At 40.4% G+C, this 16,543-nt stretch overlaps 1 protein-coding gene across 3 annotated transcripts in view; it reads left to right on the forward strand.

The window, feature by feature from the left end:
• kcnh1b (potassium voltage-gated channel, subfamily H (eag-related), member 1b) overlaps positions 1-11,790 on the forward strand; it is a 155,291-nt gene extending 143,501 nt beyond the window's left edge. Inside the window, exons 11-12 of one of the 3 annotated variants that reach the window (XM_063475686.1) lie at positions 2,810-2,957; positions 11,335-11,790. In XM_063475686.1, the coding sequence (XP_063331756.1) occupies positions 2,810-2,957; positions 11,335-11,522 (336 nt within the window). In that variant the 3' untranslated portion in view covers positions 11,523-11,790. Of the gene's footprint in view, positions 1-2,809; positions 2,958-11,334 lie in introns of those variants that run through there. The other 2 variants (XM_063475687.1, XR_010094028.1) reach the window with 2 other exon arrangements.
• Positions 11,791-16,543: the final 4,753 nt, after the last annotated feature.

Raw genomic sequence — 16,543 nt, forward strand, 5'->3', positions numbered from 1 at the left:
CACCAAAGAAAGCTCCAGCTGATCCAGGAGAGAAGGACAACCGCTGCCTAAACGAAAACCTGTAGTGATCTCGTAATGTGTCAGGAGTATCGGAGCAGTTGAGACGCATTTTTTATAAACACCGCGTCTCTGTGGCTTTTAAACCCCAAAACACACCGTGCCAAATAATTGGTCCACCCCAAGGATCAGGCCCCCCCGACACAAACAGAGTAACACAGTGTACGATGCTAAGCGCCAGGAGGATTCCTGTGATTTATACATTGGGGAAACCAAACAGCCTCTGGCGAAGCGGATGGCACAACACAGAAGAGATACCTCATCAGGCCAGGACTCTGCAGTCTATTTACACCTACAGGCCAGTGGACACTCTTTCAGTGATGAGGATGTACACATCCTGGACAGGGAGGAATGCTGGTTTGAGCACGGAGTCAAGGAGGCCATTTACGTGAAAAGGGAAAAACCATCTCTGAATCGAGGAGGGGGCTTAAGGGTATATCTTTCGCCATCATACAATGCTGTGATTGCAGCCATTCCCCAACTCTCTGTGAATGGTACTCATGGCCATTAATCAGTGGGCTTTGATCAGTGGTTATTAATCAATGGTCATGAGAAGTTGCATAATTATGATTAAGGAACTGACCTCCCAGCCCATTGTTCCTTCAGTGGGCTGGTTTCAGTCATTATGCAAATGTACTGTTTATAAGATTGGGGAAACCTGCAGTCAGCTGAGACTGAAGAAGTCACTTGCATGAGTAACGAAACATTTCTCCCAATGAAAGCGTAAGTCCAGATGAACAGAATAAATTTTGGGGGGTTTCCTTACCAGGACGATTGAGAATTCATCAAGACTGGTTCTGAACTGTTTATTATCATCTGAGAAATATTTCTCAACTCAGGATACTAGTGTAAAAGACTGAACTTAAGATGATGAAAGGGCTTTCAGAGCTTCCTGCTCAAAAATGAAATGCCCAAAATGAGTGTAATATTTCTCTGCAATTACAAACTGATGAAATCTCACAAGTGTTAGCTTTATTTTGATACCAAAATTGTTTACATAGAGGTGTAAATATTGCAGCAGATGTTACTGCGTCATAGTTACTGAGGCTGGAATGCAGCCTCAGTACAATGTAAGTAGATTTTTTCCTCGCCTAATTATCTTTGTATTTTTTTTTAGCATGTAGCCCCTTCATAAATATATTTTAGTTCACAGAAAATCACTAATTAACATATAAACATTGTCTTTGCACAGACAATGTCTGTGCTTCTAAAGTGAAACAGTGAAAAATTACAGCACTTTTAATAAATAAATGCACACTTTGGACACCATATATGAATTGAATTTTTTTAGGTATTAAACAGCAGAAATTATTTGATTTCATTATCATGCCTAAAAAAATGCTTGTTTTTTGAATATTTTTGAAGAATTAACTACACATTCCCCTTTCTGCCTAGCACATAGAGTTTAAATGGACTCTGGTGCTTAAAATTTTGAGGGTGCTGTAACTTCGGCTTCTATTGGCCAATTTGCATCTTTGACACTGCTTTTTAGTTGTTTGAGCCAATAGAATCACAGTAATGATGCTGTGTTCATGTCGGTTCCACCAATCAGAAGTTGCAAGGCGATGCGCTGCGTAATCCAGTCACATGTCTGTAACTGGGCCGAAAATGTCGATTGCTGATGGAACTGCCAAAGATGTGTACTGTTAGCGCCACTATTATCAGGAGTTACAGTGGTTATCGGCTACCGAAAAACAACGGAGGAAACTGATCCAATAAGTAAATTTTTGTCTTAGCAGATATGCAACGCTTGTGTTTTTGTAGTCTTCTTTTGTGCCTTGTTCCTTGTATTTTGGTCAGATCCTGGTGAAACTTGGTGTTTTGGAATCTGTTATCTGCTACATTTCACTTTGGCATCTGCTCAACTAGCTAACCAGGCTTTACATACCCAATTACATGAAGTTGGGAGAGCTTGTTGCTTGGTTGTTTGTGTTTAGTAGACTTTTCATTGTTAGTTTTCGCTGTGATTGGTGGTTGTAGAAAAATGGTTTATATGAGGATTTAGCTGAGATGCTAAGGTTTCTTTGAATACCACACGTGGATATTTGCATAAAAGACAAGAAGTTAATCTTGCTGTGTAAAGAGCTTACCATTTACCATATATCTTCCTGTTTGTATTATTGTAACGTTCTTGTTACTTGTTTAAACAAGTCAACTTTGTTGCCGCAATATTTTTAACTGCACCAACAGAAGATCACATATTACTCCAGTTTTCGCTTCTTTTCATTGTTTGCCAGTAAATATTACTTTCCACTTTCAATTTTTAGTTTTAACTTTTAGGGTACTTCATGGTCACGCTCTCCAGTATATCTGTGATTTGCTGAAACCTCAGTTTTCATCCTGAGCTGTTCAACTCACAAGTTTCTGCTGTGAGTTGAACTTGTGTTCAAGTTCAAAACTTGTGGGGAACAGGCAGTGGCACCAACGTTGTGGAATTCTCTTCCTCTATCTTTACGCTCTACAGACTCCATTGAATGTGATGATATATTCTAATTTCATTTCTGGTATAAATGTGTAACACTGATTTTTTTTCTGCGAAAAGTGCAATATGAATAAATTTTACATGCTTTACTATCTATCCATCTATGAATTAAGGTATACTAAATAAATGCTGCTAAAGAGATTTGGAAAAACGTTTATACTATCTGTGTTTTTTGTGAATCTTTTATGTATTAAAAAGAAGAAAAAAATCAGAAAGCATGAAAAAGTGCTGTGTGGCTCTCCATGCTGTAATGTATTGCTATTTCTACAGGTTTCCCAAGGGGACGCTACTGAGAAGCTGGCTCACCAAGTCGCGGCCCAGGTTGCTGCTGCTGATCGCAGGCTTGAAGAGGCCTCAGGTGACCCTCATGAGGCGGAAAAGGATGAAGCGCACAAAAGTAGCAAAGGCCACGTAAGCGGTAAATATAGTTTATGTTGCATGGAGAAATGCTGGAACCAACCGGTGACATTTTAGAAAATTGAAAATTGAAAAAATATCACAGCAAAATAAGATTATATTTTTACAGATCCAATCAGGTGACAGCATTCTTATCTTTGTCATTCATTCAATTTTCATTTATCAGTCGAAATAAATGTCAATAGACTGGCTATTGCTAAAACAGTGTTGTAATCTATTATTCTTTCTGGTTCTCTCGCTGATCGGACCAGTAGTTACATGTGCATGTGTTACATGTTTTTGTTTTTTTTGCATAGCTGTGGCTCAGGAGGTAGAGCAGGTTTTCTATTATTGGTTGGTTAGTGGTTTACTATAACAATATTCCCTGTAAATCCTCTGTTGGCTGATTATTTAATAATAAAATGTAAATTTACAGTAATTGACTACACAGCAGTGGGAAATAAAGGTCATTAGAGTGCATCTATGTAAAGTAAGCAAGTTTAAGGAAGTTATTCTGGCACTATTGTCTTTTTCAGTGCCAACATAATGCAGAACAATTACATAAATCTTGCTTCTTCAGATTATTTTAGAAGTAGTGTTACATCCTCATTGCATAGAGCTATGAATATTGTGGTCCTTCATTAAAAAAGGCAGATATCAGAAGTCTACCAGAACAAATAATAAGTGATATCTATGTGTGTTTAACATATCCAATGTGCCTTGCCGTATGGTTGTACTGAAAAAATAGAAAAAAAATAGAGGTTAACTTCCTGGCGACTTTTAGGTACCAACAACATTATATGTTCTTCTGTGCGAGTGTCACAACTCACTTGAAACAGCCTATCTTTAATCAATATAAAGTGCTAGTAGGTGCGTGCTGCTTCAGGGCGCACCAAGTGACCATCAATTTTTATCACTTGGTGGAAGGCTGAGCCTAGGGTATTGTCAAGACTGCTCTAGTCGAAAATCTTCTGTGGAGCAAGAAGGCCCCGCTGTCTCCTCCTCCTCAGAGTCAGCGTCGCACAACACCACATTGATGCTGTGAGCAGCACAAACACTCCACTAAAGGTTGCTAAAGCATCCCCATGCACTACCACAACAAGTTATTGAATCTCTTCCCCGAATTATAGGAAGCGTCAGGCACGGGCTATGTGCAGCCTTCACAACTAGCTTTTGCCCTAATATTTGTTTCATGAATGTCTCCATACATAAATCTAACCTTCACCCACTCCGCCTCCAACAATGTCCCAGGCCAAACCATGGTTTGGTGAACCAGGGTCTGCATGCAACCCAATTCCATCATAGCCTGGCGGCTATATCCACTATATCCACCATAGCCCATACCACCTAGCATCTTACCAGAATGTTGTACGTCCCTCCTGGACTGAGGGAGGGTGTTGATCCCTCAGCAACACAGAACACCTGCCTGACCTCTGTAAGCGTGTATTCCTGGGGAAAATGTCCCAGCTGCCCCCACCACCAACACTGCTGCACAACCTGCAATGAAGCTGTCCTCTGAACACGCTGCTGTATCCCTCCCCTGCAGCTGAGCCTCAAACCAAACCCCACTACACTGTATTAATCTTTCACTCAACCTTGACTGGTCTCCCAGCTACTGCAACCAAAAAAAAAAACAAAAAACCAAAATGATGCTGCCACCATCATGCTTCATTGTTGGTGATGAGTGGGTTTCTCTTCTCTTAATTGCCCCTTGGGGATAAATAAAGTTTTTTTGACTTTGACTTTCCTAGAGATCTGATGCTTGCGTTCAGGCTAAATAGTTCAATTCTTGTTTCATTAGACCTGAACATTTTGTTTTGGTCTAAGATTCCTTCGGGTACCTTTTGCAAACTATAGTGCCTTTTATTGAGAACTGGCTTGTACATCAGGGAAACCGAACAACCTCCAGCGAAGCAGATGTCACAACACAGAAGAGATACCTCGTCAGGCCAGGGCTCTGCAGTCTATTTACACCTACAGGCCAGTGGACACTCTTTCAGCGATGGGGATGTACACATCCTGGACAGGAAGGAACGCTGGTTTGAGCGCGGAGTCAAGGAGGCCATTTACGTGAAAAAGGAAAGACCATCTCTGAATCGAGGAGGGGACCTAAGGGTACATCTTTCACCATCTTACAATGCTGTGATTGCAGCTATTCCCCAACTCTCTGTGAATGGTACTCATGGCCACTGATCAGTGGCATTAATCAGTGAGTGTTGATCAGTGGTTGTTCATCAACGGTCATGACAATCTGCATACTAATGATCAAGGAACTAACCTCCCAGCCCATTGTTCATTCAGTGGTTCTTAGAGATGTGCAAAGCAGGCGTATTTGTATCTGTATTTGTATTTGTTAAGGGGGGGGGAAAGGATTTGTATTTGCATTCGAGTAAAATTCTAAATAGGCATAAAAATCAAGTTTTTTTGCGTTTAACTTCGAATTAACTTTATAGTGTAAGTATTCTTTAATTATATCCATTATAATAATTATGGATATGCAATATTAGTTGATGTTTTTCCATAAATCCAGCAATGAATATGTAACAAGGAACATCATCGAAAAGAAAATAACAGCAATTGCCTCATCCATGGTTAAACCACCAACTGATAAAATATCATTGTGAAGATTATGAACCCCACCACCTCCTTGTTGAAGGACACTGAACAGACAGCGAAACTGACTTGCAGGGGCAGGACATGGTTGTGATGATGAATTGGTGCTGGTGGGGGGACTGATGCTTGTGGGGGGAGTTGGCAGACAGTACCAGGAGAGGATGCTTTAAGTGCATGTGATTATGCATAGCAGATGTTGACAGATGTTTGATATATCTGCCTCTGCTGATTTGACTTTTGCACACATTACATATCACTTTGGTTTAATCTGCAGTACTGACTGTAAAATTCTTCCACACAGCAACACTCTTTTCTATTTGATTACCCAAATCCATGTGGGGAGTTTCAGCTAAGTTAATGAGTGACGGGAAGCTATGCTAAAGTTAATTACTCTATAGCCTACATCTTGCTGTCTGCAAAACTAACTTAAACTAACTTAAACGTACCATATAACTCCCACAAGTGCATAAAATTCAACACAACTACACAAGCATCGTTTTAACCTTTTAAACCGAACGTTAACGTTACTCTGTCAATAGCCTATTTGTAAATTACCGAGCTAACAGAGCTACGTAAACAAAACGAACATGAGAGACCCGACTGCAGTCGTTCCCGAATACAAATATTTTTTAAAGTATTTGTTCAAAATAAGTATTCTTAAAAAACACACATTATTTGTGCCTTTCCGAATACCGTATTCGGGTTTGACTCCACCCCTAGTGGTTCTAGTTTGTCGTTATGCAAATGTACTGTTTATAAGGTTGGGGAAACCTGCAGTCAGCTGAGACCGAAGAAGTCACTTGGATGAGTGACGAAACATTTCTCCCACTGAAAACACTATGTCCAGATGAATCATCTTTTTGGGATACTGTATTTTATGTAATATTCAATACTGAACTGTAAAATGGCCCTGCTCCCATTTCTCTCTGTGTACTCAGCCTGTATCACTACACTTGCAGTCTTGGAGTGTCTGCTCCCCTTCCTTCTTTCACATAATGATATGATACCAGTCTGTCTTTGGATGTGATTGGCCGCATAGTGTGCCCATGAAAATAAAGTCTCACCCTTGCCGGCATGGATTCTTCAGCCTTGCTGAAGATTACACATACCAACGGGCCAATGGGAAAAAATAAGACTTGTGAGATTAAAACTCTCTCTTTTTAAGAATCTAGGCCAATAAAGACAGCAGTACAGTCAGTCGATTTTTTTTTAGCACACAGAGTTTCAAAACATTTTATAGGTTGTAAAGAATTGCAAATGGTCATTTATTGAATTTGCAGCATTAGTAGATCAATTTTACTGAAATCAAAAGCCATTTCAATCAAAAACATCTTAACAGGTCAAGTTACATATTAACATAGGACACCTTGTTTGATATCAGTTTTACAATTCTTGCATCCATGTAACTTGTAAGTTTTTGGAAAGTTTCTACTTGAATGTCTTTGCAGGATGTCAGAATAGCCTCCCAGAGCTGCTGTTTGGATGTGAACTGCCTCCCACCCTCATATTCTCAATAGGATTGAGGTCAGGGAAGAATGGGGGCCACACCATAAGTTTCTCTCCTTTTATGCCGATAGCAGCCAAAGATGCAGAGGTTCCTTGTAGCATAAGATGGTGCATTGTCTTGCATGAAGATGGTTTTGTTGCAGAAAGCACAGTTCTTCTCTTTCTACCATGGAAGAGAGTGGTCAGTCAGAAACTCCACATACTTTGCAAAGGTCTTTTTCACACCAAGCTCTCTCCCCGTGATTCCAGCTCGAAACATGACTCCACCACCTCCTTGCTGATGTTGCAGCCCTGTTGAGGCATGCTAGCTGTCCACCAACCATCCACCACTGCATCCATCTGGCCCATCCAGGGTTGCACGGCACTCAGGACTGTTTGAAAATTAGTCTTCTTGTAGTTCTGGGCCCACTGCAGCCGTTTCTGCTTGTGAGCATTGGTTAGGGTGGCCAAATATAAGGTTTATGCACAACTGCAAGTCTCTGGAGGATCCTACACTTTGATGTTCGCAGGGCTCCAGAGGCACCAGCAGCTTCAAATATCTATTTGCTGCTTTGTAATGGCCTTTTAGCATCTGTTCTCTTAACCTGATGTATTTGTCTGGCAGAAACCTTCCTCGTTGTGCCTTTATCTGCACGAACCCATGTGTGCTGTGACTCAGCCACAAATCTCTTACATTATAGTGATCACGCTTAAGTTTTCGTGAAATATCTGAGGTTTTCATTACGTGTCCAAGGCATCTAACTATTTCACGCTTTTCAGCAACAGAGACATCATTTTTCCTTCCTATATTGCTTGAAAATGGTGGTCTGCTTAATAATGTGGAACATCCTTCTTTAGTAGTTTTTCCTTTAATTGGGCTCACCTGGCAAACTAATGATCATAGGTGTCTAAGATTGATTTCAATCATCCAAAGAGGACAATTCCATCCATGGGTTTAATTGAAAAATAACTTATTTAATCTTTATGACACTTAAATACAATTTGCATAATAATTTGGAACGCGGTGTATAGAATCTATGGAACTAAGATAATAACTTACCACATATTTCTGATAAATGTAAGTCAGTAAATACAGTAAGATGGGAACAAAACAAAACTGCCCTTATATTTAGAATACACCTATACTAGGACATGCCAAAGCAGACAGTAATCTGTCTGTCGTAATGCCAGCAATACTCATCAAGCTCTTGCAACATTTACATAAGGGCTGAATGTCCTTAGCACCTAACCTGAACCACCTCCTACAGAATACTCACTGTCAAATTCCTTCTTCAAGTCCACAAGACACATGTAGAGGGGTTGGGCAAACTCTCATGCACCCTCAAATTTTCTAGAGAAGGTAAAGACATGGTCCGATGTTCCGTGACTTGGATGAAAATCACATTATTCCTCTTGTATCTGAGGTTCAACTAACAGACACTCTCCTTTCAAGCACCCTGGCATAGAAGTGTGGTCCGCCGATGGTTGGAGCATGCCCTTCTGAAGATGGGACTCACCATCTCCATGAACATTGTAGAGGCAAACCCAGGGGCTCTAGACCAAGGTGTTGTTTAACTGCCTCAGTGACCTGATCCCCAGTGATAAACGAGCCTTACCCCTTGTCCCCAGATAATCGGATTCCTCTATGGAAGACATGTCTGTGGGAAGAGGTCCTCACAGTATTCCTTACATTACATGACAATATCCTCAGTTGGAACTTTTCCACTCCTAAGTCACCTAACAGTTTGCCAAAATCTCTTTGAGGCAGCCTGAAAGTCTTTTTCCTTGGCCTGCTCCTCCTCCCAAATTCGCGTTTTTGTTTTCATCACTACCCAAGCCATGTTCCGCTTGGCCTGCCAGTACCTATCGGCCAGTACCTAATGTCACGTGTCTTATTTGTGTGCTAATGTGGAATTTAATATAAGATGGTGCTCTGAGACAAAACATCGGGATAAGCCAAAAAACCTAAATGCAGGGCAGAAAATACAGAAAGTAGAAGAACTAAAGAGTAATCTGACATCTCAGCAGATGTTTTTCACCAGAGCAAAATCGCAAAGTGAAGCTGTTGTGAAAGCAAGTTTTACTGTGATAGATGAGATAGCCAAATCAACCCCGTCATTTACCGAGGGAAAGTTTCTGAAGAGCTGCATGATGAAGGTGTGCGACGTATTGTGTCCAGAAAAAACGCAGATTTTGGCAAATGTGAGCCTGAGCAGAAATATGATTGTTAATTGGGTTTGTGAGACGGCCACTGATTTAAGAACACAGTTGTATGAAAGAAGCAAAGACTTTACTGCATACTCTCTTGCTGTGAAACAAAGTACAGACATGATGAACATTGCACAGCTGACCATCTTCATCCGTGGAGTGGACTCCAATTTGCGCGTTACAGAGGAAATATTGGACATTAAATCAATGCACTGGACAATGACAGGAAAATACATTTTTGAAAACATATGTCAAAGTGTAACCGACATGAAACTGCCCTGGGACAAACTTGTTGGACTTACAAAAAAGTGGACTAGTCGGCAGGATGCAAGTAAAGATGCAGGAGGAGAACTGTACTGGTGAGTTAACAGCATATCACTGCGTCATACACCAGGAAACGCTGTGTGGTAAAGTCCTAAAAATGGAGCATGTAATGAGCACCATAACACAAACTGTAAATTTTATCCGAGCAATTTCAGTCTTTTATGGGGGAAATAGATTCAGAGTTTGCCGACATTTCTCATCATACAGAGGTCCGTTGGCTGAGTTGGGGAAAGTTCTCAATAGAGTTTTTTAGCTCAGCAAGGAAATCTGTCAGTTCATGGACATGGCATGTATGATGCGGTGTAGACATTTCAAGTGAAGCTGCTCTTATGGGAGTCACAAATGCACCAGTGCAACTTCCCTCACTTTCCCTGTAGCCAAGTAATGTTGAACCAAGTCAGTGCAACAGTGTTCCCAAATGCGGACTTTGCTGATAAATTGAGTGCACTGCGCACTGAGTTCGCACGGCACTTTGGTGACTTTGATGCACAAAAAGAGAATTTCGAGCTGCTTCGCAACCCATTTACAGTTGACATGGAAACTGCACCTGTGCAGATTCAGATGGAGCTGCAGTGTAATGGGACACACTCAAGGCAAAGTACGACACTGAAGGGCCCGCACAGTTTATTGTTCCATTCCTGAAGCAATGCCCCAGCTCCGTCTACATGCGGCTCGAACCTTATGTATGTTTGGTAGCACATATCTCTGTGAGAAGCTGTTTTCAGTGTTGAAGGTTAACAAAACAGCACACAGGAGTCGTCTCACTGATGAACACCTGCAGTCCATCCTGAGAATCTTTACAACACAAGACCTCACACCAAACTTAAACGAGCTTGTCATCTTAAAAGATGCCAGCTCCTGATCTAGCTCTGACAAAATGGCATAAGAGCAAAGAAAATTGAATGTTATGATTTGTTGGGGGGTTTTTTAACTTTTGCTGAAAAGCAGAAATTTTATTTATATTTACAGTTTGTTTTTTGCATCATGTTCATATTTTATAGTTTGAATTTGTATCATTTTGACAGGAGATATTTTTATGAAGAGCAAAATATTTTAAGTTTATTTTATTTTTTAATATATGGCATAATAGCAACAAAATCTCATTGTTTTGATTTTTTTGATTTGTTGTTATTTTAGCGTTTACTTAAAAGCACAATTTTCATTCATTTTTTTCTGGGGTTTTTTGGCAGCATGTTCATATTTCTATAATTTATTTTTTACATATTATAATTTTTACAGGATATATTTTTATAGAGAGCAAAATATTTAAAGTTGAAGTTAAAGTTTATTTTTTCTAAGTTTATTTATTCTGGAATAATATTCCTGTCTGTTTTTATTCATATTTATATTTAAAAAACATTGTTTTAGTGTGTTCAATAAATATTTATCTTGTTTGGCCCGCGACCTAAAGTGTGCCTTGAGTTTTGGCCCCCTGTGCAATTGAGTTTGACACCCCTGCCCTAGGGTGTCTCCAGTGGGTAGTGGGCATACAGGAGGGTGGGCCCTTGTCTCTTCTTCAGCCTGGCCTGGCTACCAGGCGCTCTCTCTCATGCAGCCTTCATTGGCCTGGCTCCATTTTTACATTTTTCCAACACAGTCATTCCATTATTCTTTATTTGATGTTAATGGGGTTCATGTGTTCATTACTGATTGTGCATGTACTTTTCTTACTTTTTTGTCAGTAATTTCTGTTCATCTTGCTGATTGTATTTGTGAAAAAAGAATACTAGCTATGACAAACTTTGATGAGGTATCTTTTCTTTTTCCAGAACCTGCAGCCGAATGCCCCACTTCACCTGAGTCCTTAAAGGATAGGATGTACTTCCTGGATACGGAAGAGAAAGAAAAAGAAGACTTGTGTGTTGGATCTTTGCCCCAGCAACGAACTAATATCAGAGAACCACAAAACAGAATGAAGCTAGAGGATAAACCACACAGACTGAAACCTCCGGACTAATCGTTATTAGACCCAGACCTGGACTACCAACTTCACCTGTTTCTTCAAATATGCATCTGTTTTGGCTCATGAGACGCTAATGGTGGTAGCTTCTAAATTATTCTACATTATTCCTGTCCAGAGAATAACTCTTAGTAGAACAAATACAGCTGACATTGTGTTCATACCCTGCTGTCTAAACTTTTTGATGGGCATCAACTCTTGCTTCACATTCTTATGTCAGATTAAAACTTTTCAATTAGCTAATTTCCACAAAGTACGGAGCCCTACAAACCAAGAAAATATGAACATCAGCACATTCATATATAGGTGATTTACAAATTTCTCAGTTTCTAGACTGAGAAACAGGAGCAAAAATACATTTACTAGTCATGTCTATAATCACAACATTGCAAATAATACAGTTGCTTAATTACTTGTGCTGTCATTGCAAGACATGCACTCAAGTAACATTAAGTTGTTACCTGACTATTAGAGGAACATTTTCAGACTACAGCCTATAGGTTTTAGGCAAATTTGGGAGGACAACTCTTTTTCATATTTCCATAGAAAAAGTTTTGGAACCTTACACAAGCACCTTGAGGCAACTTGCTGTGATTTGGTACTATATGGAATAACATGGAATTAAATTGAATTACTTTTCCTGACATAATAAAATCCTCTCACAACATCAGAAAATTAAAGTTTGTGAGGTGTTCTCTGCTTGGATAATAAGTGTACAGTCCCTATTGTAACAACAGATCCATTCAGAAATAAAATATCAAACAGTAGAAGGTATGAGCTCTGAGAAATGGTCTTACTGAAGTGTGGTGTAGTGATGTGCTTACTTAAAAAATTTCAGTAAATGGGTTTTAAAAAAAGGATATGTGCTTCAATGCAACATATCTAGGACTGCTTTCTTCCATTTGCGCAATAACGCTCAAATTTGAAATGAAGCTGAAAAAATAGTTCATGCATTTATTACTTTTAGGCTGGAATTCTGGAATGTGTTATTATGTCCTAAAAATGTGTTGAAAAGCCTTTAGTTGATCCAAAATGCTGGAGCAAGACTACTGACAGGCTAAAAAGACAGAGCAGAAAAAATACAGAAATGCACTTAAAATCCTGCTCCTCACATACAAGCTGATGAATAATCAGGCCTTATCTTGTCATAATAGCCTTATAGTGCAATATCACCCCATTAGAGCACTTCCCACTCAGACTGCAGGCTTACTAGTAGTTCCTTGAGTATATAAAAGTAGAATTTGAATGGGAGAAAGTAGAATGGGAGGCAGAACCTTCAGCTTTAAGGGCCCTCTTCTGTTGAACCAGCTTTCCAGTTAGGATATAGAACACCCTCTATACTTAGGTTAGGCTTAAAACTTTCCTTTTTGATTAAGCATATAGTCAGGGCTGGATCAGGTGACCCTAGATCCTCACTCAGTTACTCTGGAATACATCTGCTGGGGGATTCCCCATGCTGGGGATGCATTAAGTGTTTTTTCTTCAGTCCTCTTTTTCACCTCACTGTGTGCCATTATTAGTTATTATCAATTGTGTGGATGCTGATTAAGCATCCACACTATTGAGTTCCTGTTTCTCTTTAAAGCATCCACACTATTGAGTTCCTGTTTCTCTTTATTGTGTGGATGCTGATTAAGCATCCACACTATTGAGTTCCTGTTTCTCTTTCTTCTTTATACTTTATTGTGTGGATGCCTGAGGCATCCACACTATTGAGTTCCTGTTTCTCTTTAAACTTTATTCTTCAAGTTGCTCCCCCGTTTTTGGCACTTAACTACTCCCTCAGTTTTCAGCCGATTTTCTCAGTTCAAACTCTAAACTGTTCTGCTCTTTCTGCTAATTCCAGCTATGACTTTTGGTGTTTATTACTATTATACTTTTTAAAAATTACACTTTTTTCCTTTAATTTGTCCCATTGAAATGAATGGAAAACTTCCACAATTCTGCTAAAACTTGCTTGGTTTTGAAACTTAACTGCTTCCTCATACTTTCACCTAGAAACTCCATTCAAACTTTAAAATGTTCTCAGATTATTGGGCTATTCCTGTGTGATTCAGCTTTTTCAGACCTTCTACCGTTTTAATTTTATACCTCTTTAAGTTTTCTGTTCCAAAATTGTGATTTTTCAGAAAATACATGCGTTGCTATGGTTGCTATGCAATTAACTCAGAATGTGTGCTGGTCTGTTCTGAATTTTCTCTTCATGTCTGAACAATTTCTTGCTACTCGCTCAATTTTTACTCAACCCCCACAAATTATACATCAAAACGTAGGTATTTTTGCTGGCATTCAGACAATGTTACTATCTTTATTGTGAGATTTACCGTTTTTTCGCAATTCACCTCGAAGTGACACATGGTCTGGTTACTCCCCATTCAAAGTCTATGGGGAGGTTTTGAAATTCAGAGCTGAAATTATGTAACAGGAGGCATTTTCAAATCGTCATATCTCAATAACAAAGCAAAGTTAGGACATGAGGCTTGTGCCAATATATCTTCAGACACTGCTGACACTCACAGTGGAAGCAGTTTTTACAATTATCTTACCGTTGAGCAATGAATTACGTTTTTTTAAGGTGCGGAAATCTGTCCTCCTCTCAGTTTTCAACCTCGGAAAATGAAGCCGTTTCTTCTCTCGTCATATCTCCGTAACAGAGGTACAAAGAGCTATGAAAATCGCAGTCAAAATACACCAAAGTCCGCTGATTCACCCGGTACAAGAATTATGCTGCTAGCCCTCCTAGTTTTTGAGTTACATGACGTTTTGTAACTCCAAAAAACGGCGCTTTATCAGCGCAATTCTCAGCAGCTTCTGCTCATTTCTGCTCTCCACCTCTTCTTTGTGAGAATTACTTTGACTCATTGAGAGTGACTTTGGCTTAGTGTGATGAGTAGCCGCCTCGAGACTAGAAGGGCCAGGTTTGAATGCTGCTGATGAAAACATTTTTTTTCACCTCTTTTCAGCAGAAATCCTGCTGATTCACCTCTTTTCAGTGCAATGTTCTGCTTCTTTGCCTCTTTTCTGCAGAAATTCTGCTGATTTACCTCTTTTCTGCAGAATTTTCAACCACTTATAACTAGGGATGGGTACCGGTGTCCGGTTCTAACATAAACGGTAGTAACCAGACCGAAAAGCAGCGCACATTTCAGTGCCTTTATTTCGGTGCTTTTTTTTCCTGAGCCAATTCTAGCCAATCATTTTACGTTTCCGAGGATAGTAGGCGGGTCCAGGTACGTACGTTCTTTTAGAGCAGAGCTACAGATTAAAAATGCCCAAGACGAAGCGGTCAAAAGTCTGGCTGTACTTCACAGCAAAAGATGCAAACTCAGCAGCCTGCAACAAGTGCTTTAAGCTGATACTGTGATGCTGTCAAAGGAGGTAACACCTCAAATCCGATGAAACACCTGGCGACGCATAGCGTTTTTTTTTAAAGCCGAGAAATGCGCCGTGTTTGATAGCTTGCTGCGAGACCTCACACCATGCACATCTACTGCGGGTGTGGTGCCTGTTATCGGACCCGGAGTTAGCAACATCCCCCAAAAACCCGAAGAGTAGAGTCCTGGCCCCTAGCCCTGCCAGTGTAGCAGAAATGATGACGGATGATGATGGCAGCAGCAGCCGTTCTTCTCTGCGTAAGTAGCTTAATGTTGTTCGTGTGTAATTTACGTTGAGTACGCTAACCACATTATTACATTAATGCATGTAAGGTGAACTAGCAAACACCGTCGTAGTTACATGCGGCTGTCTTCTTGTTTGATGGCAGATACTCCCTTCACCCTGGCCAAAAAGGCTAAAATGACCAAAGAAAAAGTGGAAAACAGTTAAACATGAGAGGTTTTTGGACAAAGTTTGTGTTTTTTCCATTGATTAAGCACTGCTTCCAGCCAAGAGTGATACCATACATGCCCTATAGCTGCAGAAAAGGCTAACATTGTTATCTTTTTACAAAAAAAAACAGCTGAACATGAGAGGTTTTTGGACCAATTTTGTGTTCTCCATTCTTTAAACACCGGTTTGAGCACCGTTTAAGCACCGGCACCGTTTCAAAAGTACCGGTTTGGCACCGGTATCGGATAAAACCTAAATGATACCCATCCCTACTTATAACCACTGTTATAGTATTTGTGCTTGTATAAAAACCTGTGTTATTGTGAGCTACATTACCCAGCAGCCTCTGAGCAGTGAGGGAATTCATGGGACTTCTGAGCTAGATGGTCTTCGTTCGTTCCTGGGCAAACGATTGAGGAGAGAACTGCTGGGAAGGGGAGCAAATAGCCCATCCTGTATTTGTTGGGGATGGTGTGTGTCACATAAACGTGAGTTAATGTTCCATGCTTAAGATGTTTACCCTGCTACTTGTGTGTATTGGTTTTAGTTACCTTTAGCGTATGTGCTAGTTAGCGATAGCTATGGCAGCCCAGTTATTTGATTGTTTTGGGTTTGTTCCTGCTTTGTTTGTTCCCCCTGCAAGTTTATGTGAATTTGTACACTGTAATATCGCTGTATTACGTAGTGGCTAAGTAGGAGGCTGACTGTTGTAATGTTGTAATGTGTTGTAATCAGTAGCGGTTTTAGATACGGGCGACACGGGCGGTAGCCCGGGGTGGCATCGTGGTGGGGGGCGGCATCACGGGCATCGGCAAAAAAAAAAAAATTGCTCGTACTCATGCTGCCCCGACATCATGCCAGCGCATATTAGGGATGGCATAGGCACCGATGGGTTTTCTATCGCCCATTTGCTGGGAGTAAGGGCGCCCTCCGTTTGCGAGGTGCGCCTGCTGCTTGCGGCACAGGGAGGAGAGGGCGGGGCGGCGGGGAAGTCTCTGGCTGGCTGGAGCAGCGTCTAATAACCAAGTCGCAAAATAAAACAAAATAAAAACAAACCAACAAACACGAAAACACCAGACATCATGATACAGACTTATAATTTGCACCGATGATTTTTTGAAATTCTATACGCGAAAAGTGAGCGCGAGAGCCCTCGGTGCGCCTGCTTGCTGCTGAAGTCAAAGTAAACT

This window comes from Pelmatolapia mariae, linkage group LG6 (assembly GCF_036321145.2).
Source record: "Pelmatolapia mariae isolate MD_Pm_ZW linkage group LG6, Pm_UMD_F_2, whole genome shotgun sequence".
NCBI lineage: Eukaryota > Metazoa > Chordata > Actinopteri > Cichliformes > Cichlidae > Pelmatolapia > Pelmatolapia mariae.